Genomic DNA, 23,542 nt, shown 5'->3' with positions numbered 1-23,542 from the left:
TCAGTTTGCGTAGATCCCATGTATCTATGCATCCCTATGCATCCCGTTACACCGGAGGTGAAAACGGTCATTGCATCATCATCGCAGTCATCATCGCAGTCATCATCGCAAATGGTAGCAGGTAGGTGGCCAGGTGGCCTTGTCTTGCCAAGCCGCAGTGTCTCGATCTCGACCTCGACCTAGATCTGCTACCGTGGCCTAAGTGTGCCCGGCTAGGCCAGTCACAAGCCAGAAAAGGGCCGTCGATGTGATGGAGGGAACCGGGTGGGGAGGAGAGGTGGAGTCTGGAGAAGAAACAATTCAAATTCTCTCGGCCAATCGGATGTATGTAGTGGTACTTGTAGGTGTGGTATTGATTCAAATAACATTCTAAGTGGTTCAAGTTCCAGTTCCAGTTCCAGCTCCAGCTCTACCTCTAGCTCTAGCTCTGTTCTAGTCCACTCTCTCGTGGCTAGACCTGAAAAAGGTACCTCGCTAAGTACCGAGGAAGTATACATGTAACATTTACTCTGTAACGCCTCGCCAAGTCGGCACTTCCGATCGACAGGGATGCAGATGTCTCTAAAATAGAATAATAAATAAGTACGGTCCGTATTCCGTGACTCCGTGCCCCGTACCTCAAACTAGGACATTAATCCGAGTAAAGCCAAAGCCAAACCATGTGGAGCATTTGATCTATCGCGAGCCAAGAGTACCAAAGTACCATTGTGTGAACAAGGTACGTACCTTTCCCAAAGCCCCTAGTTTCTAGTTTTCGCACTAAGAAAGTCTGTTGAAAGGAATCGGGTCCCAACCCGGTCTGCTGGGATGCATATGCTTGCGATCGATCGACGCTTATCTAGGATATTCCCAGGAGAGAGCAGCAGTTCGTCAAATTGTGTTTACGTAGACAATTATTTACCGCCAGCACTGACAATCCAAGCCCTAACTGGAGTTAGAATCCGCGAACGGACACCCCCGGTCAATAAAATACTTTCAATCCCCCAACCCAATGGTCTCCGTAATTGTTTGTTTTTAGTTTGATTTTAGTTTCTTCCTAATTGCGTAGCTCATCACTTCTATTCTCGACCTGTCGACTGTCCCCCCCACTACAGATCCACTTAACACTCCTGTCGAACCTGTCCGCTGGGCCGCGTCTGCCCCGTCTTTCGTTCTTTTGCAAACACGAGTCTACCAGACGATCGCACAAAATGGAAATTCAATTTCAAATTTACTTCCCCTAGCGACTTTCCCCCCGAATTCAGGTAAGTACCTGTCCTGAGGAAATCGACAGGACCCAATTGTAATGCCCCGATGTCTGCGATCGCGATCTCCCTGCGCAAACCACCCGGGATCGCCTTCGCGTAAATTGCCATGCGAGATGCGTAGATCGTACAATAGACAGCTCCCCTTCCTGACCCTTGTCTTTATTCTCCCTACAATTCTATTCTTTTTATTTTTATTTGATTTTATTTCCATTTTCTTGCATCATCCTATCCCAACCCATCGCATCGCATAGCATTCCATCTCCTTTCTTTTTTCTTTCCTTTTTCTATTACCCTGTCCTGCAATTTTCTGCACTCTGCACTCTGCACTCTGCACTCCCTGAACAGTCGGGTAGGTGCGTCATCGGCATTTTGCAGCGATTCTCGGTTCTGTTGGGAGGTATCTGGTCTGGTCGGTCTAGTTCTGGCGTCGATTCGATCGATATATAGCGTCGATGTCAATGTTGATGGGTATATAATGTCTGGCGGACTTCCTCCTTCAACTTCATCCCTCCTTCCCTACCATTACAATTACCATCGACGTCGCAATCACCTTGACATTCTCACGAACCTCCTACCGTGACACTTGTTCTTATATCATCCCTTCCATTTCCGACCCCATCTCTTGGAGTTCTTCTCCGGATCTGCGCCGTCCACTCCCTCGGGCCGTGATCGTTCTCCTAGTTCGGTATGTGACAGACTCTCGGGACTTTCGAACCAGCGCACCGGGCTAACATAATCAGCTACACTACTATACTACACTACACTACAACTCCCGAGGTCTAAAACTATACTATACTAGTATTGATCATGGCAAACCAGTGCTCCGGCCACGTCTTTGCCATTGTGCAAGCCACCAATGGCAACATCTTGACCTGGCGCTGCTCCGACTGCAACTCGGGCCCCTTCGTTGCTATCTGGCGGTGCAAGATCTGTGGCCATTGTCGCTGCAACGCCTGCCACAATGCGAAAGCCTAGTCTATCCACTGGCAGCATATCAGCAGAAGCAGCAGCAGCAGCAGCATAGCTGTAAGCATACCTTTCCCTTCTCAATCCCCAGCCCTCCCTTCTCCCCCAGGGCTTCCTCTGTGCGGTGACTAACGAACATCAATAGACGCACTGGCCTCCACTCCAGCAAGGGTATATGTATGTACCGGCATAGTGATACCCACTATGCACCCTCGCAGCGACTGGGACTGCCCTGCGCAGCTAGGGTACACCATCTTATCTCATTCATCCACTTCCATCCATCCACCTCATCCACCCATCCCATCATTCATTTCCTCGCGTCTGCGTCTAGCGTCATGATTTGGAATTCTGCGTTCAAGTTCGCATTAGAGTCGATCAGAGTTAAAAGTGTTTGTGTTTGTGTTTGCATTGGACGGAGTTACTCCCACCAGGGATTTGTTTTATTTTCTGTTCTATTCTGTTCTGTCGGTGTCGGGTTTTAGATCGAATCAAATTGGGTCGGTTCGGGTCGATTCAATTCAGATAAAAGTTCAGATCAATATTAATCATCCTTGATTTCGTTTTATTCATTTTATTTCATTTCGTTTCGTTTCAGCTTTCCACCAGTGGTCCAGTAATCCAGTAAAGTAGATCTGTTCACACCACTAGAAATGCTACAACCAATAATAAACCCAGTTCAACTTCCACAACAAACCCAAATAATGTAAATGTGAATACATACAAATACTAGTACAAATTTGCAGCTTGGGGCAGGGAACTCCTTGTACGACAGAATGCCATTGTTCCCTTCCTTCATTACATTCCACGACTGGACTAGAATGGACTGCGCCGCATCACACTGCACTGCACTGCACTGCACTGTCCTCTTACTTTCTTTCTCTTAGACAGGGGAACCCTCGCTCGCCAAGACAACGCAAGCGCCAATCCAATACGGGAGACTGGAACAGTTGTCCGGCGGCAACCACAATACGACGCGAATGATACATCGAGCGGATAAGGGGGGGGGGGGGATTGGGAGGAAAAGGGGACAGCCCTGGAGTGTACGAGTGCTAGTTTTTTGTAGCGAGGCAGAGGGGCCAATAATACCAGTGTGAAATAATAAAGACACCGGGGCAAATATGCCCCCAATTAAACATAGCCGGGATGCATATCCCTACCCTATTGCAGTACCTTTTTACCTATCACTCCCACTGCCTCCCAATCCCAATCCCACGGTAATAAGGATTTCCAGGGGCTTGGATCCGCTAACTCTATTCTGGCTCCACCACGCAAGGACCAGCGGTGAGTGGAGTGGAGAACCTCCTGTACCGAGAGTGTCCTGGGTGGTAATTACTGGGACTCCTAGCTACAGTAGCGCGAAGTTAGTCATAGCAGAAGGAAGAAGCAAAAAGAAAAAAGGAAAATCATTGAGGCTGAGCGAGGGATCGTCCTAACCGGATGTCCCCGGTATGCACTGTAGTCCTATCTAGTAGTGGCGCTATGGTGTAGGTTCTTCCACAGGATGCGAGATCTACTCCAGACACAAAGGAGCACGATCGGATCGGGAGCATAAAGAAAAGAAAAGAAAAAGAAGAAAAAAGAGCTAGATACAAATTCGGAAGCTGGTTAACCAACTCCACGTACATACTAGTTCCCGGTCACCACTTTAGTATAACTGAACTACTAGTAATTGAATATCCCAGCCAATATTTATCGAGGATCGATTCGATTCAACTCGATCGCCGTGCCGATCGCTCTGAATCTCGGGTTTTTTCGCTTCGCTATGTGTAGATGCTCTGCCGAACTTGTTAGCACCATTCAGTCCACCCACCACCCCACCCCACAAGCGAAGGAGGTGGGGGGGGGATGGGTTGTATTGTATTGAGGGGAAATTTTGCAATTGCAAATGTCATCGCAATCGCAATCGCAATAACATCACAATCACCTGCACCAACTCACCTCTGTAATCTGATTAACAGCCAACCCAGGCTCCGCCATCTCAGCATCACACAAGAAATCCAATGGCAACCAAACCAAATGACCCTTAATCTGATCCAACTTCTTTCTCACCTCAGCAGCCGGCATATACGGATCGAACAAATGGCCCTGTCTCGCCCCACGCGGGACAAAAGCATCGTAGTCATCGAAGGTCTTGATATGGTCATCGGGGTCAGCGCGGAATAACATCCGATACGTCTCGGTGTTGACGGTAGCCTGCTGAGTCCAGGTGTTCCAGACCGCGTCGCCGAGCGGATCCATCACGAATGCATCTTCGGCTCCCGTTTCGTCCTCGTTAAGGCAGACGTCGGGGCTGCGCGCGTTGGGCGCCTGGCTTGCGTCGTAGTCTTGCGCGGGGAGGAGTCCCAGATGCTCGCGCCAGAGGTGGCGGCGAAGCGTCGCGGCGTGTCTAGCTGCCTTGTATGGCTTTCCGTCCATCTGGCTGTCGATGAAGTCTTGGTCTTCCATGACGATGGCTAGCTCGCTGTCGTGGGAGCCGAGTTGAGACTGTTCGGTAAATGTTAGCAAAGCATGGGAGCGACAGGGATGGCGGTAGCAGCATCCAGCTGAAGAAAAGAACATACCCGATCATTGATATTGGCACTGCCACAGATAACAATCCGGTCATCAACAATGCACACCTTACCGTGCACATACAGCTCCTCCTGAACAATATTGTCCTTCTCAGCTTCGGGATCGCCCTCCCAGTACTCCTCGGACATATTGCCACCATTCAGCATGGTGCAATGAGCCACGGAGTCGCGACTAGCATCGCCGTCACTCGCCTTGGCTTGTTCAACCTGCTGCTCGAAAGCCTCGAGCTTCCGCATATTCTCTTGCTTGGCCTTGGAATCACCCTCGTAGCTCTTCTCGTTTTTGTCGCCCTCGTTGCCGACAGACGGGTGCACACTCTCACTCATGATCGACTCGGCAATACCGCGCTGGATATCTTGGTAAGTCACGTCGGCCTTTTTCTCCAGATCGATCAGGGCGGGAGTCTTGTTGATACGATCATAAGCGCGCAGAGCAAAGACGAAGATTTGCTGAGTAGGATCAACACCGGCCTTCTTAATCTGTCCCATGATGGAGTTCTCCCCGCGACAGATAGACTTATACTGATAATCCATGATCGCCCTCGTTCCCGTCGCCGCATTGTCACGCAGATCACCCGCAAAGCCCGGGATAGCAGGAATAACAATAACGACGCGGAACTTGCGGCCCTCCTTGCCCGCACGAACGCAAGCATCGACAATGGCGCGGCCAATTTGATTGTAAATCGGATGCTGCTCCTCGCCGGTCGCCGTGATGAAGAACTGATTCTCAATGTAAACCAAATGCTGCGCATTGCGAATAGTCTCACAATAAGCATTCTGAATACTATGCTCGTTCAAAATCCCACTACTCCAATCATCACTACTCCTAACAATCTGCGCCCGCACCGTGCCCACCTGGCCACGAGGCTTTGTAGAGAGCGGAGTAAGCGGATGTTGGATATATTCACCGCAGGGGTATTTGGGACGTTGAACGGCGATAATATCCTCATCTTCACCGGTCCGACCTTCCATCAACATCCAATCAACATCATCACTGCGCTTGTACTTATCGCGCTTGATAAAGTTCCAGCGCAAAACGAAGTGCTCGGCAATATCGTAGACACAGTCACCGACCAGACCCATGGCGACGTCGTGCCACGGCATGCGACCGTAATCAGCTTTGCTAAGCTCGTTGCTCTGCCAGTCCTGCACACTTTGGAAATCCATGATGCGGTTGTTGTTGAAGTCTTGGCCAGGGAAGATGTCGTCGCGCAGACCGGCTGGGTGGACGTCGGCGAGTGGATGCTGATTTGAATCCCAGCGGCCGAAGCAGAGGTCGATTCCGCCGATGAAGGCGACGGAGTAGTCGATGACGATGAATTTCTCGTGGTGGGCCTAGGGTTGGTGAGAGTTAGCATTAGTTTAATGCAAGCAGTTACTTGCGTGGATAGCGAGGGGGGGGGAGTACCCAGTAGAGAGTCATATCGGCGGCATTCTCGAAAACGTTATGATCCGGGTGTCGCAGGAGGTGAATATTACCATGGCCCGGCGTGCCCTCAGGGCAGAGATTGCGCAAGGCATATTTCGTGTGTGCAGAGTTACAAGTGAGAGCCTGATTGACCTCCTTATAGACGATCACGTAGATCTGCACGCCGGCCTCGGCGCGACGCTTGAGGACATGATCAAGGCGCCATTCCTGGTGTTGTACGGGGGGGGCGGCGGAGGAATAATTCGGGGGAGAGCCACCAGTCGGCGATGTAGATGGTCTCGGTGGCCTTTTCCAGGGCCTCGGAGACGGCCCAGAGGTAGTCGAGGGCGTCAACGTACCATTTGATGCGGTTTCCGTCGTGGACGGGGGCGAAGGAGCCGAAGCGGTGGGATTCGGCGATGGCGGACCGTTTGCGGTCGGTGGCTTGTTCGTGGGCTTCGTCGTGGCGGTGATTGGGGTTGATGATGTTGAAGAACTTGCCGACTTTGTGTTTGAGGTGGGTAGCTTGGGCTTTGGTGTCGTGGAGGGAGTGGTCTGGTGGTGATGTTGGTGATGATGTTAGTGGGGGTGGGGGAGTGAGGGGGGGGGAGGGTGATATGGGTATGCCAGAGTAGCACTGTGACAATGACAGTGACAGGGAAGTGACAGTGGGTCAGGATGCACCTTTGAAAGAGTCCTCCAAGTGCTCGACCTTTTCCTTGAACTTGTGCATGTCGGAAACTTGAAGAGGTGGAGGGGAGGGAATGTGGGGAAGAGGGGAAGCACCAGCAGATGCTAGTAGTATTATATTATGGGAGAGGTCTCACATTACCCAGCCCAGATGCATCAGCCCTGACATCACAGCCTTATGGGGCGTCTTGGCAGAGTTTTGAAATCGCGATCATCGTGGTCTGACCCGGAGTGGGATTGTAGTTACTAGTGTACCTGGATATCGCCCGGGCGGAGATTAAAGGAAATCGGGTGGTTGGGTCACGGTCCACTTGTACCACGCAGTGCGGTGCCCGTGCGGTGCCAGTGGTATACGCTGGCAGATGTCAAGTTACTAGTACTACTAGTAGTAGTTTAAGAGTAAAGTAGAGTAGGGTAGGATAGAAATAGTATCAATATCTCCACTCAATTGATTGATAAATGGGTCGAGAAATTACATCGATCGACCGATCTACGGGGTACATACTACTAGTGAAGGTGGCATATAAGTGTAGATATATACATCCACATATCCACTGCCAGTGCCAGTGCCAGTGCCACCTAGGCAGTCGGAACTTGGACTCAGAGTATAATACTATTATTTACAGCACCGATTGTAAATACCTAGGTAAGAATATCACCTGCTTGGTAAGGAAAATACCACCACTTCTACCCAATATCACTTTGTAAAGTTCAAGTCACATAAGCAGGTTTTCTCAGTTCGATCGCCCTGCGGGGATGACGTAGGAGGCACTCAAGTATGTTATAGTGCAGTTTAGTCTATTATAGGCAGTATACTGCTAGGAGTAGTATAGAAGTAGTAAGGTAGTCAATGTAGTACCTAGAGTATTTGTTGTTTATATTATTGTTCCGTATCTAGTAGGGTGGAGGAATCTCGGCATGCCGAGATTCCGATGGGATCCGATGCCCAGGTGGTGATGTAGTACAGTCACGTGAGTTCACAACACACAGTACTATGCTGTATGGTATACTGAGTGTTGTGAGCAGAGTAACTAAAGAGAATAGGGTGAATGTTAGAGTTCTCCCTGATATATTCCGCAAATACCTTGGAATATACTGTCCAGTATACTCTCGAGTACTACTCTGGCTCTATACTCCGTGGCATGTTGTGTTGTGTGTATGGCATGCTGACTAATTCACGTGATCACAACAACGTTGGCAGGTCGACGGCTCCGTCTCTGTTTACCTCCTCCTCCCAAGTTCTCTTCACGCGGTTTGTTGGCGCTTTTGCCTCTTGTCCAGGTCTTGGTTTCTCGTCTGCCAGTCCGGTATCTTGTCGACCCTTATTCACGAATAGCTGCTTTTAATCACACCCGCTTCCCATTCACCCACGAATGCTCATCGTCGCCGCCCGCTTCCTCACCGTGACCAGGTCTTGCACCGGTCCATCTCCCTGGTGACGGACCTCCTCCACTTTGTCCAACCTAATCCAACCACGGACACTCGCTCTGTATAATGCCTCCTGAATTAGGTGAGTCGATCCCTTACTCTCTTCCTCTTCCTGTCCCCATCCGTCTCATCTCCTCTCTCTCCGATCTCATCTCATTCATGTCTCTCCCCTCCAGTCCGCGTCCCGTCGCAAGGTAGTGTCGTCTCCCAGACCACCCAACACATGGGTCCGCTTAGTCGCCCTGGCACGGCCGATCACCTTCGCGCTCGCTCCGAGACCCTCTCTCGTGCTGGTCGTCGCCCTCGTTCTCGTGGTTCCACCGCCAGCATCCATTCCAGTACCACCCAGCAGACACAGGACCAACTCGATGCCTTTCCCCAATTTATGCCGTCCCAGGTCGCCGGCGCCCAGCATGTCTTTGCCAACAACCCCGAAGATATGATCATGCGGTTTGGTCACCAGCTGGTCCACCAACAAACCAATGGCGCGTCCTTGGAGCATGCCCACCACCGCGATCATTCCGTGGCCTCGCAGGCGGAGGAATTTGCAGGTCACGCCATGCACGGTCACAACCTCGCTCACCACGGCCTTCCACACAGCCTGAGCCACAATGGCCTGCCCACAGTCCCCGTACCGCAATATCAACCTATCTATGACAGCGGTATCGAGAACCACCTCCCTGATACAACATTGGAAGAGCAGGAGGCCTCGGAGGCCGGTGGAAAAAAGAAACGCGGGTCCAGCTCTACGCTGGCCAACGATAATGAGCTGCGGAAGCTGCTCCGCCAATACGAAGGATACACATTGAAGCAGATGGCCGCCGAGGTCATGAAGCATGAAGGCGCCGGAGGCAAAGCAGAGAAGGTGAAGCAGGTATTCGCCATGATCTGGCTGCGCGAAAATTGCCGCAAGAGTAATGGTTCCGTGCGTCGGGATCGCGTCTACTGCTGCTATGCAGAGAACTGTGGCACCGAGCGAGTGTCCGTCCTGAACCCCGCCTCCTTTGGAAAATTGGTTCGAATCATCTTCCCCAATGTGCAGACCCGTCGATTGGGCGTCCGTGGCGAGTCCAAGTACCACTATGTCGACCTCTCTGTCATCGAGGAGAAGCAAGTCAAGCATCTGCCACAGCAGGTTGCCCCCAACCCACACCTCCCCGCGGGGATGCCGGACCGACCAAACAGCGCGATGCGTTCGCGGCGATTTGACGAAGCCTCTCCAGCCCCATCAGCGCATTCAAATGGACGCTTTGGAGTAAGCATCCCACCGCCTACGGCCGACTCCGCCGTCTTCCCTTCTCCGACCACCTCGTTCCCGCCGCGATTCTCCAATAATACCCCGGTCACCGGCTGCGGATGTGAAGGCCAACATAATGTCGGTGCCGATGCTGCCATCACCACGGAGAATGTCGCTCAGCAAGCTGGGAAAATGATTCACCAGATGCTGCAATTTCCCAACGACGAAAGCCTCTCGATGGACAATGACTCTCTTATCCTCCCTGACATTCGTCCCTACCTCCCTCACAACACCGATCTCAAAGTTGCCGACGCGTTGGCGGCTCTCTATCGATCACACTGCATTTCCGTCATTGACAGCTTCCGATTTTGCAAAGAGCGTAATCTTTTGAAATATTTCTCTGCCTTCCACGGGACTTTGACTGTTCCTGTACAAAAATTGTTGACTCACCCTAATATGGCTCCCTGGATTAAGGAGTGCGATTGGTTGATGTATCAAAAAATGATTGCTTTCGTCGCTCCTCTCACCACTCAAGTGGTTCCCAAGGTTGTCATGGATGCCTTTGGATCCATCTCAAAACGCCTCTGTGGTCACATTACCGAGACCTTCAAGGCTCAACCGACGCATGTGTCGGTGGCCCGTCTCATTCCCGCTCACATCTTCTGCAACCTCCTCAAACACATGCTGGATGTCAACCAAGCCGCCAATGCTGCTGCGGCCTGGCTGTGCCACCCGGATAATCGTAACCAGATGTGGTATGATTTCAAGACATTGGTTCACCCGACCGAGATGATCACCAGGGCCGACATTCCGAGCTGTGCGTCGAAGGCCGCGGAGCAGATCCTGAAGCATGATGTGCGGGCGCTCCTCACCCCCGTCACAGATAGCAACCAGTCTGCCGGCCTGCCAATCTTCCAGCAACCCGACCATCCTGCTGATATTGAGGCGCACTTATTCCCGGTGGACACAGCTACTGGCGAAGATTACAATTTCCCCGATAACTGGGTCTCCTTTATTCTTAATCTCCCCGCTGCCTTTGCCAACCACCGAGCAGGATGCATCATCCAAAAGGTCGATGCTCTGTGGGACAGCATTCTTCACCGTTTGACTCTCGGCGGGGCGGCTAGCTTCAGCGCGTGGTGGATGACCAAGGTTTTCTTCCACGAGATGATGGTGTGGCAAGCGGAGAAAGGCGGGTTTATGACCAGCACCCCAAACTCCCTTCAGAATGCGGTTTTTGGGGAACCCGCGGGGATGGCGGGCATGAAGCAGAACCCCAGTCAGACTTCTTTTGATCCCAAAAATCACCCGCGGCAATCCGTGAGCCATGAGGGCTCGGCTGACACCCCCAACACCGAAGCGGATGTTAAGCACGTCCCCGAGAAAGAGCTGGTTCTCCCAAACAATGATGACAGCGCGATTGATCTGGAAGATGATCCCATGATGATCGCGGTGGGTAAATACAACGACATGATGGCCTCTGATCCCGCCGATGCGGAGGGTGATGTAGTCGTGATCTAGAATTGTGACTTGTGACTTGTGACATTGTTCTTAATGCTTGGGTCGGAGTTGGATATCCATTGGGTGAATCATTGTTGTTTCTCTTTTTCCTCTTTTTTTTTTTTTTTTTTTCCTTTCTCATTTCCTTTGTTCTTTCTTTTGTGCAGTGTGGTGAATGGCGTTGGACGATTGTATTGAGAATTGTTCTGCACGATGCGACGAGACACGAGCATGGGAAGTCGTCGAGGATGCAATTATGCAATTCTTCCCTGATCATTACAGCATTTAATCGGCGCGAACCTTGGATTGGTTCTCGCTTTCTCTCTGGTTCTTATGACTGGAGCGGTGTATATACGCTATGAATGGAGTGCAAGCCACCCGATAGCTTTCTATTTCTTTCCAACTCTGCTTCTTGGGAGCTTAGCCACTGGCACAGTAGAGTAAGGTATCTCGATATACGCCCCATCCGATCCGATCCCCCTTCTAAACGGCAATCTCCTTCCACTTCCCAAAAGTAAACTGCGAATTACACATATTGGTCAACTCCCAACTCTCAGCCCCCAAAACCCCCTCAGCATCGGCATCCTCCTCATCCCCAGCAGCCCCCGCGACAAAAAGCGCCGCCATAAAATGATCATCCGTAGCATGCGCATCGCGAAAACGCGGATGTTTCATCAACCTCGTCATAGCCCTACGCAACTGCACCCCACTAGTCTTGGTAATAACATCCTCAACCGCCTGGCGAAATTCCAGCGCCCAATCCTCCGGAGGCGTCTCCATGGCGAAATTATCTCTAAATTTCAGCATCGGCGCCCAACGATTTCGATAGAGATTATGTACCGCGCCACCGGTGCCGATGATGAGGAAATTCTCTTTTCTCAGCGGACGCAACGTCGCGCCCATTTTCATGTGGAAGTGTGGGTCGTAACGTGCGTTTGCGGAGATTAGCGTCGTTGGTGGACAACCCTGGGGAAACATTCGGATTAGGATTAGGTAGACGTCGTGGATCCAGTCAAAGGTTGGATTTCCGGTGACGTTGAAGCCTTCGCTTTTTAGGAGGGAGATGCAGCGGTTCGTTGTGGAGAGGTCGGGGGTTAAGGTGTAGTTGATGTATTTTTTGGGGTTGACGTAGGCTACTGGGCTTTTTCCGGGGGTGGGGTTTGTGGATAGTTGGATCGAGTCATTTAGAGCGTCCCAGTGTGCGCCCTGGTTTGGTGGGTTGGTGTTAGTACGTGTATTTGGTAGTGGTGGTGAGGAGAAGGGAAGGAAGGGAGGTAGTACCATGATGATCACGCCCTGGATGTTGCGAGCTAGGGCTTCGTCACCGCACTTTTTCCAGTAATCTGCGCTTTCGGATTCTTCGCCTAGCATCATGGTTGAGCCGTGGGAGAAGAAGTGGACGGGGGTGAGGGATGCTGGGATCCGTGTTAGTGTTGATGTTATAGAGTTGAGTTTCGGGAGTATAAGGGAGAAGAAGAGAGGAAATACCCATGATGGAGGTTGGATGGTCTATAGTGGTACAAAGGGGAGAGGAGGAAGAGGAAGAGGAAGTAATTCAATAGAAGGATATCACTACCACAACCAGTGGAATAAAATGGAGAATATTGAGATAGCAGGGAGTAGTATTATAGCAATGGCAAAGTAGGTGGACCTCCACTCGGATGTCATCCCCCACATCCCGAGGAGAAGGAAATATAGGAGATTCCGGATAGAGAGGGGTGTCCTAGTAGCATTGAATAGAGGGAAGATGCTATCGTGATTACTGTACTAGTCAAGATACTAATGATACACAGTACTCCGTATACTCCGTATACTTCCCATACTTCTTATACTTCTTACACTCTGATTAACTAGTTAACTATAGTTAACTAACCTAGTTAAGTGTGATGCGTCAGCGACAGATCAAATGTGGAAAGGACCCATCCAGCTATCCCCGATTAGGCGACGAACCAGCCAATCAACCGCGCCTTCCCTGGTTCTGGTTCTGCTTCCCCGGATTCTTCATCTCCTCATCTCCCCTCCTTTTCACATTCACCTTCTCTTCTACCCACCTCCCACATGTATCATCTACACCATGGATGCTAGTGCCTCACCTACAAAGTCGAAGGATGGTGGCTACTTCCAATGCGGTTTCTGCAGGCGCCATTATAACCGTCCTGATCATCTCATCCGCCACGTTCGTTCCCACACTCGCGAGAAGCCCTATGTCTGCGAGGTCTGTGACAAGGGCTTCGCCCGTCCGTAAGATCTGCTTCTCTGCTTTTGCCCCGCATATCTTCGGCTCTTGACTCACCTGACCCAACACAGTGACCTCCTGAAACGCCATGCCACTGGTCACGCCGCGGACCGGGATCGCAAGCGGAAACGCAATTGGTCCTCGCCAATTTCCAAACAGAGCCGTGTCTCCCAGGCATGCAAGACCTGTGCTTCTTCCAAACTGAAATGCGACGAGGAGAAGCCTTGTCGCCGCTGCCGTGAACGCAATCTACATTGTGACTGGCAGGAGGTCACCCAAGATTCCTCCCCAGAGCCGAACGCGGCCCATTTGGTCGCCTTTGAACCGATGCCAACTCCCATGGATGAATTTTCAACAGTGGCCGCTGCAGTCTCAGCCACGACCGCCACTCTCCCATTACTCTCTCCGGAAATGCCAGCGTCCGAGTTGGTCGAATACACCGATCAGTCCCCCCAGTACCAGCAACCGGCCGTCTCGCCGACCGATCAAGAGAGTGGGATTTTCAGCGTCGATGGCACTTTCTTCCCTAGCTTCATCCCGGACTCTCTGGTTTCGTCGCTAAACCGCTACAACGATCCCTTTGAACCATCCAGCCTGATCCCCGAGTTCACCCACTATGGTGCCCTGGAATACCCGCCCTTCGATTTCAATCTGACTGATGGCGACTTTGGCCTCATCGACATGTATAATTCGGGTAGTATCTTCCCGAACATGCACGAAAATCTTCAACAAGATTCATTTGACGCGGACAGCGGGATCGGCATTGGCACCGAAGCCTACAACCGTTCCTCTCTCTCCGCATGGAAACCCGACCGGGGGGACAAGGCTGGCGTCGATCATGAGAGTCTATCGATTCCACAGAATATCAACAGTCCCGAGGCAATTTCTACACCAGATCAGCAGATCCTGTGTGACCGTCTTTCCTCCAGTAGCCGGGACCTCATCTTTGGCCTCGTTTTGGAGATCAGCCGAGAAGCCAACTTGACCCGCATTATGAAGTCATTCCCCAGCACCGAGTTGCTAGATGGCCTAATCCAACAATTCTTTGAGCGCCAGGCCAGGAGTGTTGTTTCATTCATCCATGCCCCGACCTTTCGACCGAACAGCGAGCATGCAAGTATTCTCGCCGCAATGGCCTCCGCTGCGGCGGTCCATTCGCCGATTCCGACTATCCGGAAGTTGGGATACGCCCTCGTCGAGATAGTTCGGCTATACATGCCTACCAAAGTGAGTATCGCATCGAATTCCCCTTGTTAAGACTACTCTGACGAATTAGTACGAAAATGACAACAGCACAACACGCGATCTGCGGGCTTCACAAACATACGCCCTGACCATCGACACTGGCATTTGGAGTGGCAATCGGCGAAAGACAGAGATTGCCGAGAGTTTCTCGCAGCCTCTCATCACTATGCTCCGTCGATCCCTGCGATTCCGCCGTTCAATGTACACCAGTATCATACCTTTGCCCGAGGACGAAGGGGAGGTCCTCGAGCAAAAGTGGCATGCATGGATTGAACAGGAGTCGTTCAAAAGGTATGTAGTCGTTAATCATCCATTCGATGAGCCATTCCATGCTGACATGGCCGGACAGACTTGTCTACCATGTCTTCGTCCACGACGCCCAGTCCGCGGCGACTCTCAACGTCAACCCGATAATTTCATACACCGACATGGACCTCTCGCTACCAACAGCCCGTCAAATATGGGAAGCAAAGTCGGCTATGGAATGGAAGGAACTTCTTTGTAATGCCACCCCCGAGCGCATGCCCTCCCTCATCGACCTTCTGCGTGACATTTCGCAGCTGTCGGTATTCCAGGATCGCATCGACACACAAATGTCCGCTCTCGTTCTTCTTCATGGCCTCTCCGCCTTGGTCAACGAATACCACCGACTCAAGTTCATTTCGGGTAGCAACTCTAAACATTGGCATGCCCTCGTCACCAACTCGCGACAACAAGAACTGGAACAGTCGCTTCAACATTTCCGCCTGGTGTGCTCAGAGCTTCGTATAAAGTGCCGACCGGAGATAATCTTGGTCTGTGAAGTGGTCTCGATGCTCCTGCACATGTCATTGGAAGAACTCCAGCTCTTTGCCGGCAAAGAGGACAAGCAAGAAGCACGGCGAGTCTACCAATCCGCTCTGGAGTGGATTACTAGTCCTGACTCGCGTCGTGCTATTTGGCACGCCGGCCAAACTCTCCGCGCAGCGCGTCAGATGGCCCCAGGCTCGATAACCGGCTTTCTTGCTATTGGAGTCTACTACGCAAGCTTGGCGTTTTGGTCGTACGGGGTTGTTTCCAAAGCCAGGGACTCCCGATCAATTGAGAGCCCCCCCTCTCTCCCAAGGGCCAACTGTATTCCTTGACGCGGATGAAGTTCCCGATGTGTCGAAATTCGTCACTCTGGGATGTGGCTTCCCAGCCTTGCAGAGTGCAAGTGGACCCCTATACCTTGCAGACCCCGGGACGAACGATGCAACTAGTACAGTCAGTGCTCCGACCTGGTGTGCCTGAGCGAGCGCCACCTTTAGTGCAGAGTCTTGCACAGTTGATAGGAGATCTCGGAGCTGCTTTGTATACTAAGTAATGTAATTAAGATACCCAATGATACCCAACATATGAAATTACGATATGATCAATTTCAATTTCAGTTTCCTGGCATCTACTAGTAGCTTCTAATTCTTTAATTGACACCCGACTAACCCATAGAACCAGGGGAACAACGACTTGAGGGTTGAACCAGTCTGACCAGTCCACGAATGGTGATTTTTAAGCTTTTGCCTAACTTTTGCCTAACTTTTGCCCCCCTCGGCTGTCACTTTCTCGCTGATCTCCACATTCCGAGCTGCCCCCGGGGCTCATGCGGGCCACGATTGCGGGGAATCGGAATCGGCGCCGAGTCCGAAGTAATAGTAAACACGAAGTTGGACAAGGTCAATCAACAGTGGTTCATATTTCATATATAGCAGCCGCATACTCTCCATTGAAACCAAACAGCTCAACAAGCATTCTCCTCACATCCAACGCCACCATGGTCATCAAGCTGAAACAGCCCAACACCTCCAGCGCAGGTCCTGCAACGACAATCGACACCCCCGCAATCGTGCGGGGCGTGATCAACGACATTCGTGCGAATGGAGATGCAGCTGTGAGACGGTATTCAGAGAAATTCGACAAATGGAGTCCAGCCAGCTTCAAGCTATCCCCGGAAGAGATCCAGGAGATCATCGCCAGCGTCCCGAAACAGATCATCGATGATATCAAACAGGTGCAAGAAAACGTCCGCACCTTTGCACGAGCCCAAAAAGATTCCATCAAGGAATTTGAGCTGGAGATTCGCCCGGGCGTGCACCTGGGACAGAAAAATGTCCCCATCAACTCAGTTGGCGCGTGAGTAGAATCTACAAAGCCTAGCAACCAAGCAAATCCTCAAACCACCACCACTAACCATTCTCTTGCATAGATACATCCCAGGCGGCCGCTATCCCCTCCTCGCATCCGCACACATGACAATCCTAACAGCAAAAGTAGCCGGTTGTCCGCACGTAACAGCCTGCACACCCCCCATCGCGGGCAAAATCCCCGCCAACACCGTCGCAGCCATGCACCTCGCCGGCGCAGACGACATCTACATCCTGGGCGGGGTCCAAGCCGTAGCCGCAATGGCCATCGGCACACCAAGCATGAAGAAAGTAAACTTCATAGCCGGACCAGGCAACGCCTTCGTAGCCGAAGCAAAGCGCCAACTCTTCGGCGAAGAAATCGGCATCGACCTGCCCGCCGGACCAACAGAGATTCTCATCGTAGCAGATGAGCACGCGGACCCATTCATCGTGGCAACAGACCTCCTCTCCCAAGCCGAGCACGGCCCAGACTCACCGGCGGTATTGATAACCAATTCAAATGCCGTAGGCGAAAAGACCATCTCGGAAGTGGACCGACTACTCAAGATCCTTCCCACAGCTGATATCGCCAGTGTATCGTGGGACAAATTAGGCGAGGTGAATATCGTGTCCGATCTAGACGAAGCGTATAAACTCGCCGACGAATACGCGTACGAGCATGTTCAGATTCTGACGCAGAATCCCCGCGAGGCTTTGGTTAAAATGTCCAACTATGGCGCTCTCTTCCTCGGCCAGAATACTTGTGTTTCTTATGGTGATAAGTGTATTGGGACTAATCATGTTCTTCCTACTCGTGGTGCGGCGAGATATACCGGTGGTTGTGAGTACCCGTCCATCTATCCAGCCCCAGCCCCAGTCCCAGCACAGTGCGATGGAAGACCCAATACTAATACTTGCTTTTATCACAGTATGGGTGGGAAAATTCCTGCGCACAGTGACATACCAAGAAGTCACCAGCGACAAGGAGAGCGGCGAACTAGGCCGTCTTTGTGGTCGGTCGGCACGGGCGGAGAATTTCGAAGGACATGCGAGATCGGGGGATGCGAGGGCAAATAAGTACCTTGGTGATCGGTTTGAGTGGATTGGATAGATCGCATTTAGCTTTGATTTGGTAGAATTGTTGTGCGGTTGTGTTACTAGGGATGAGTATATAGACAAGAGAATGAATGGAATTTAAGAGTGCCCCGAAGTTATCAGGGAATGGTAGGGTAGCTTGTTTGAGATAATGCTTGTGCAGAAACTTGAATAAAATAGTTCCTCTGAACTGGGCGTGGAAATAGGTACTAGTAGCTTTGGAATGTCGCACCTTGCTTTGGAGGTTACACGAGTTCAATCGGACTATTGAGTCGGTATGCACAATTCTACGCTAACTGCTACTACGCCGTACCAATTAGATTAAATTTTACAGCTCATGTGGATACCTTCGAGCAGAATGGCTGAGCTGAATGCTGGAGAAGATCTGCATGCGCAGGTTCGACAGTAAGGACCAATCTTTCGGTGAGCATTACATAGGGTCGCCTGGCGTTCATCTAGCTATAGATAACCCACATTTAGAGTGAACGGCCTCGATGAATTCGAATTTTTAACTAAATGCTCAGGGTTTTAATAGGAATGAGAAAACCATTCGGCGTATGGGTATGATTCGTTGTACTGGCACAAAAATCTATGCGGGAACTGTACATCAACTATGTACACTGACGTAAAAGGCTAGAGGCAAGGTCAACATGCCCAGGTGCCAAAGACCGTAGGACCTGCACATAGTGGGCCACAGAGACAATATTATGCATGAATGGATTGGATCTGCATGATGGTCACGTTTTCCAGCAATGGCTCTTCATGGATCTTTTAAGAAGGCGACATATTCCCCGGTTGCCAGAAACCACTTCCCCTGTCCTTGAACGTCCATTTCACCTCGCTTCGCCATATCCATCAGCAACTCTCCAATATCCACTCATACAGTATACAATGGTGTCGTACACTTTATTTGCACTTGCCATTGCTTCCTGCTTGGCGCCTGCTCTGGCAGCGGAAAAGGTATTTCCATGCAAAAGATATTTCAAGTCCCGTTGTATAGATTATCTCGAAGCGACTAACCCGCTCTAATCAAGGCCACTATTTTTTCGCAAGAGCCTTGCACAGGAGAATCAGCCAAAATCGAGCCTAACAACGAATGCACTGTCGTGCCGGATATATTGTATGTGAAACCAAAGCCGAAGCTAAATGCCGGTGTACTTAACAGAACTTGAATATTAACCACAAAATTCCAATCAACAGAAAAGGTAAAGTGACCGCTGTCAAGGTTCCCGAAGATGTAGTGTGCAACTTCTACAAGTGAGTCTTTTTACCCCCCCTTTCAATCAAGCTCGAGTCAAGTCAAGCCAGCCAAAATCAAGAAGAGAGTATGTACTGATCCTGTCAAAGGGATGAATCTTGCAACGAACCAATCTTGTACTCGGTGGAGGACGATATTTGCAAGTTAAGTGAATGGGATACTTCGGAACAGAAAGTCAGCAATGAATCAAAGAGCATTTTGTGCTTTGATAGCACCGTTGAGGAGGCCTGAGATTTAATTCAATACTCCCAATGTTCGGCTCTCATAGGTACGACTATACAAGGGCGCATATGATATTTGTTACGTTCTTGGTGAAGTCGTATTTTATGACCAAACATGGAAAAAATAGGATTCAAGATTCAATTTGATTATTGCAAATGTAATGTTTTCATAAATATTTCCATCACTGTAAGCCAAAGCTTACTAGATTTTCAATTTGCCATTTTGATCGATTGCCGTCCTGCTATCGGTAATTTGACGCACTTCAAAAATCGAATTAAGCACGACCATCGCATTACGATCCAATAACCCAGTCAACATCATCCTTTTTCACCTCATCACTGACAGATGGCTTTCTCTTCTCGGGCGCATTTTCCTGGTGGCGTTTCCACCCCCAAGGATAATGCTTTTTCGTAGTAGGCTGGGCGGTATCAGCTAGCCAAGTTTATTAGCACGCGTCCGACTCCAGGGGAGTCCAAAAAATATAAAGAAAATGGGCAGATACTGGTTGCAGTTCCAGCAAAGGCTTCATTCACATGGGATTCCGACTGAACAGACCCGCTCCGCTCGTTGAGTGGTTCTTCAGGGGACTTTGCTGCGTCTGGAGAGGTTGGTGCGCCTGTGGAGCCGGTCGAGTCTTGACGCTGGCGATTGTGAAACGCGTCAGATGCTCGGCGAAAGAAGTCGGACATTGTAGTATAATTGATTCTCTTAGGGGACAATCCGAGCGGAAGTTTTCTTTGCTGGGGAAGTAGAGTTGATGGTGACGAAATCGTATTATATGGTTCAACCACATGACATCATTTAACCTCATTGGTCTGGTGAGCTCGTGACCATTAAAACACTATTAGTAGGTAGTAGGCACTATGGAATTTATGGCACAGATGAAAGTGTCTAAGGCCAGGACAAATTCCCGACCGGTAAAATTTCGAGTTAAGGTGAATCTTATGAAGCATTTTCATTACGAGGGCCGTGCGTCAAGGTGGTGATAGGCAAGAAATACTCTGGATTGGGCATGAGCCAGGAATATGAGCAGATACAAGTAAGACATCCTGCTCTTGTTACCTGAGTACTACTGTACTAGGCAATCTAAATCACCAGTTTATTCAATCATTTCGAGTATCTCTTCACGTCAAACTACTGCCTTTTTTGTACATTTTTCAGTGTTAATTATCGATTCTACTAGATTAGTCTCGATCTTACCTCACACACACCATCATTCCCACTATTGCCTCCTCCCTCGTACCTTCATACGTAAAGCTAGCCATTTATTTGTTCTGGTAACCCTAACGGTCTATATTGCGATGTATATGGTGACTTGATTGGAAATAGCAAAATATCCCTCAGATAGTTGTGGTGACGTCACTAAAATCATCTCGTTGAATCGATCGTCTACAGTATGTGAAACTTCCAGATGGATATGATTCGCTGAGGGCATCAAGGGGATTGGGCGGTTCGGGCCTCTTTTTATAAAAAAAAGAAATCTCACAACCACTACCCAGTGTTGACATCTTTCTTATGTGTAGGTTCATAGGAAAATCAAATCGTTCCTTTTTTCATCCCGGCCGACTATTTTTCACTCAAGATGTAATGTGGGATACGCTTTACAGCAAAAAGTAAAGTCCGCGTTTACCCACAAATCAGCTCACCACGAGGTGCATCGAAACGGACGGTCGATATTTGTAGAGACTAGAGACATGATAAGATCCGTAGCTCAAAATCGCGGTAGTGTAATTTCTTATTTATTTGAATCGGCAGATCTAAACGTTATGAGGCCCCCTAAAAGATCCGCCCATCCAGCTCTACTGCCCCCCCCTAGCCGTGACCACGCCTATTAATGAATATAGCACGGATTTAATCGCCACCAGATTCATAGGCAAGAAAAACAATCGGAACCAAATTGAAATGATAGATAAGCTCTCCACTCATCGACAGCACATTGACATGCACCTCTCGGAGAATGATATCCGTAAAGGTGGAAAACTCTTCGTTGTGACGTCCGGATCCACTTTTTCTACCATTTAGCCGGAGGCATTTCGAGCATCATATGTATGTGTTTGCCCCCGCGATTTCTGTCCTTTGATCTGAAGTTTTCCCCTCAGCTCAGTGTTACCGCCAGAAGTGCTTTCATAATGACACCGACACCAGTGGGCGATGGTGCGAAAGGTACCACCCACACCGTTTATGAAATGGGATCGACAGCCACCTCTACAATGTCGCTGTCAACGACGGCAGATAGCACCAGAAGAAATTCCGACGAACTGGATGACCTTCCTGATTCAAAAGATGTTACCGACCTGCACAAAGTTCCCACAACCCGGACTCGCCGGGGTTCGCACATGGGAGAAGCACTTGAGAACTTAGCCAGCAGTTTAAGTCATCATCACGACGGCCAACTAGAATTGGAGGCCGTGCCGTCGCGGCGAAGCGAGCGCAGTACTCGCCGCTCTTTCCGACACACGTCGCCGAGAAGAATGCCCGATCTCGCTGAGGAGGCTGGCTCCCCAAGTGAGGCCAAATACCAAGGGATTCCTCCTGAGATTGGTAGCTTCACAGCCGAAGTCATTTTCGTCTTTGTGTGCTCCGCTGGCCTAATGCTATTCTCCTTTCTACTTGGTGATATTACGGTGAATCAAGAAGAATTCAAGCGCTCTCTGGGTATCAGCAATAGTGAACTTCCCTGGCTATTGGGAGCTTATACTACGCCACTCTCTCTTTCCGTCGTTATATCAGGCTCACTGAGCGACTTGGCTCCACCGAGAATGATCATGGTCTGCGCATTCGCGTGGCTTCTTGTCTGGAATATCGTTGGCGTTTTCGCCACCGAAAAGGCGATTCTATTCTATATCGTCAGAGCGATGCAGGGGCTAGCCATTGGGGTTTTAGTTTCCGGCTCAATGAGTATACTCGGTCGAGTTTATAAGCCAGGCCGTCGCAAGAACCAGGTATTCTCTGCTATGTCAGCCACTGCACCCTTTGGGTTTTGGCTCGGTGGTATTCAGGGCGGAGCGTTGAAGTCTTACCTATATTGGATTTTTGGCTCAAACGCCATCCTTTCTGGAATCTGCCTTGTCGCGGCTTACACGACAATCCCTCCACTTCGTCCTGTGGCTGATATCACCGGCACGGATGCACCGACAATTCGAGACTTTGACTTTATAGGCGCCGGGTTTGCAGTGACCGGCTGCATCTGCCTTCTATTCGGCCTGACACAAGGATCCGTTGTACAATGGAGCCCATACACATATGCCCTCGTGGTGGTCGGGATTCTGTTGTTGATCGCATTCTTTTTCGTGGAACGTTGGGTTTCACGACCACTGATTCCTAATAGCCTATGGAAAACAAAGGGCTTTACTCCTCTCATGGTGGCATACTTTCTCGGCTATGGCGCCTTCTCTGGAGCCTGGCAATTCTACGCGGTCCAGTTCTGGCTACGCATCCAGAACCACGAGCCTCTCACGGTTGCATTATATCTCCTTCCAAATGCGATAGTAGGAGTTCTAGCCACGTGGCTAGTCAGTAAGACTCTTCACATCATTCCTGGCCACTTCATCTATCTCACGGCGATGTTCGCATTTGCCCTGGGACCGGTATTTTTCCTACCGCAAACATCAGGAACGACCTACTGGGCACTATCGTTCCCGGGAATCGCGTTAGTGACTTTTGGTCCGGATCTTTCATTCGCGGCCGCTTCGATCTATATCACAAGCAACGTGCCACGCTCATACCAAGGAAGCGCCGGTAGTCTTCTCGTCACGATGCAGAATCTGAGTTCTGCCGTAATGACCGCTGTCGCCGATGCGGTTGGGACGGGAGTTGACCGGGGGCCATCTGGCGATATTGGCTTAGAAGGATTGAGAGCGATTTGGTGGTTTGCTCTCGCATGTGAGGTTGTCGCTGGTTGTATTACGTTGTTTTGGGTGCGGATTCCGAAAGAGGAGGAGAAGGAGCATGTTACCTGATTTCATGTTTTAGCGGCCTATAACCATGGACTCTTAGAAGATTTCAATTATTCATCGCTGGCTAAAGGGATGATATTCTATATCGCTCAAACGGAAAGCTTTCATGGAACCCCTGGGTTGATTGTACGTTTAGTTTATCAACATCAGAGAAATGGAAGACTACGAAACTAGCCATAAATATGCGATTACCAGGGCTAATACGATAGCTTAAATTGGATGCCAAATGCGAGAGTCTGTCTTCGCTACGAATTTGCCTCCGTCTTCCGTCTCGCTTAAGCCGGCGCCACATAATCATGGCGAAGAATCTTCCCAAAACTTGACTTCGAAGGGCAAAATATTC

General features: G+C 50.2%; 7 protein-coding genes across 7 annotated transcripts; 4 read left to right on the top strand and 3 right to left on the bottom strand.

Moving 5' to 3' along the window:
• Positions 1-3,973: 3,973 nt before the first annotated feature.
• On the bottom strand, positions 3,974-6,924 carry pldA (uncharacterized protein; the record flags this gene model as incomplete). Its single annotated transcript, XM_057266005.1, has 6 exons — positions 3,974-3,988; positions 4,152-4,697; positions 4,775-6,118; positions 6,192-6,498; positions 6,551-6,746; positions 6,876-6,924. 6 exons carry the CDS (start codon positions 6,922-6,924, stop codon positions 3,974-3,976), a joined length of 2,457 nt encoding a protein of 818 aa, XP_057123725.1.
• Positions 6,925-8,375: 1,451 nt separating this feature from the next.
• N7481_006785 (RFX family transcription factor) lies at positions 8,376-11,067 on the top strand (the record flags this gene model as incomplete). Its single annotated transcript, XM_057266004.1, has 2 exons — positions 8,376-8,391; positions 8,486-11,067. The coding sequence occupies 2 exons, from the start codon at positions 8,376-8,378 to the stop codon at positions 11,065-11,067; spliced, it is 2,598 nt and encodes an 865-aa protein (XP_057123724.1).
• A 462-nt stretch (positions 11,068-11,529) lies between these two features.
• On the bottom strand, positions 11,530-12,538 carry N7481_006784 (DODA-type extradiol aromatic ring-opening family dioxygenase; the record flags this gene model as incomplete). Its single annotated transcript, XM_057266003.1, has 2 exons — positions 11,530-12,461; positions 12,535-12,538. 2 exons carry the CDS (start codon positions 12,536-12,538, stop codon positions 11,530-11,532), a joined length of 936 nt encoding a protein of 311 aa, XP_057123723.1.
• Positions 12,539-13,120: 582 nt separating this feature from the next.
• On the top strand, positions 13,121-15,651 carry N7481_006783 (putative C6 and C2H2 transcription factor RegA-like; the record flags this gene model as incomplete). The annotated part of the gene is made up of 4 exons (XM_057266002.1): positions 13,121-13,287; positions 13,354-14,509; positions 14,559-14,818; positions 14,877-15,651. 4 exons carry the CDS (start codon positions 13,121-13,123, stop codon positions 15,649-15,651), a joined length of 2,358 nt encoding a protein of 785 aa, XP_057123722.1.
• A 665-nt stretch (positions 15,652-16,316) lies between these two features.
• On the top strand, positions 16,317-17,779 carry N7481_006782 (histidinol dehydrogenase family protein; the record flags this gene model as incomplete). The annotated part of the gene is made up of 3 exons (XM_057266001.1): positions 16,317-16,675; positions 16,749-17,509; positions 17,598-17,779. 3 exons carry the CDS (start codon positions 16,317-16,319, stop codon positions 17,777-17,779), a joined length of 1,302 nt encoding a protein of 433 aa, XP_057123721.1.
• Positions 17,780-19,535: 1,756 nt separating this feature from the next.
• N7481_006781 (uncharacterized protein) lies at positions 19,536-19,932 on the bottom strand (the record flags this gene model as incomplete). Its single annotated transcript, XM_057266000.1, has 2 exons — positions 19,536-19,675; positions 19,746-19,932. The coding sequence occupies 2 exons, from the start codon at positions 19,930-19,932 to the stop codon at positions 19,536-19,538; spliced, it is 327 nt and encodes a 108-aa protein (XP_057123720.1).
• A 1,440-nt stretch (positions 19,933-21,372) lies between these two features.
• On the top strand, positions 21,373-23,202 carry N7481_006780 (uncharacterized protein; the record flags this gene model as incomplete). Its single annotated transcript, XM_057265999.1, has 1 exon — positions 21,373-23,202. One exon carries the CDS (start codon positions 21,373-21,375, stop codon positions 23,200-23,202), a length of 1,830 nt encoding a protein of 609 aa, XP_057123719.1.
• Between the last annotated feature and the right edge of the window lie 340 nt (positions 23,203-23,542).

Source organism: Penicillium waksmanii (assembly GCF_028829765.1).
Source record: "Penicillium waksmanii strain IBT 27052 chromosome Unknown utg000005l:1.0-5232799.0:1.0-5237142.0, whole genome shotgun sequence".
NCBI lineage: Eukaryota > Fungi > Ascomycota > Eurotiomycetes > Eurotiales > Aspergillaceae > Penicillium > Penicillium waksmanii.
This window is presented reverse-complemented; position numbering and strand designations above follow the sequence as displayed.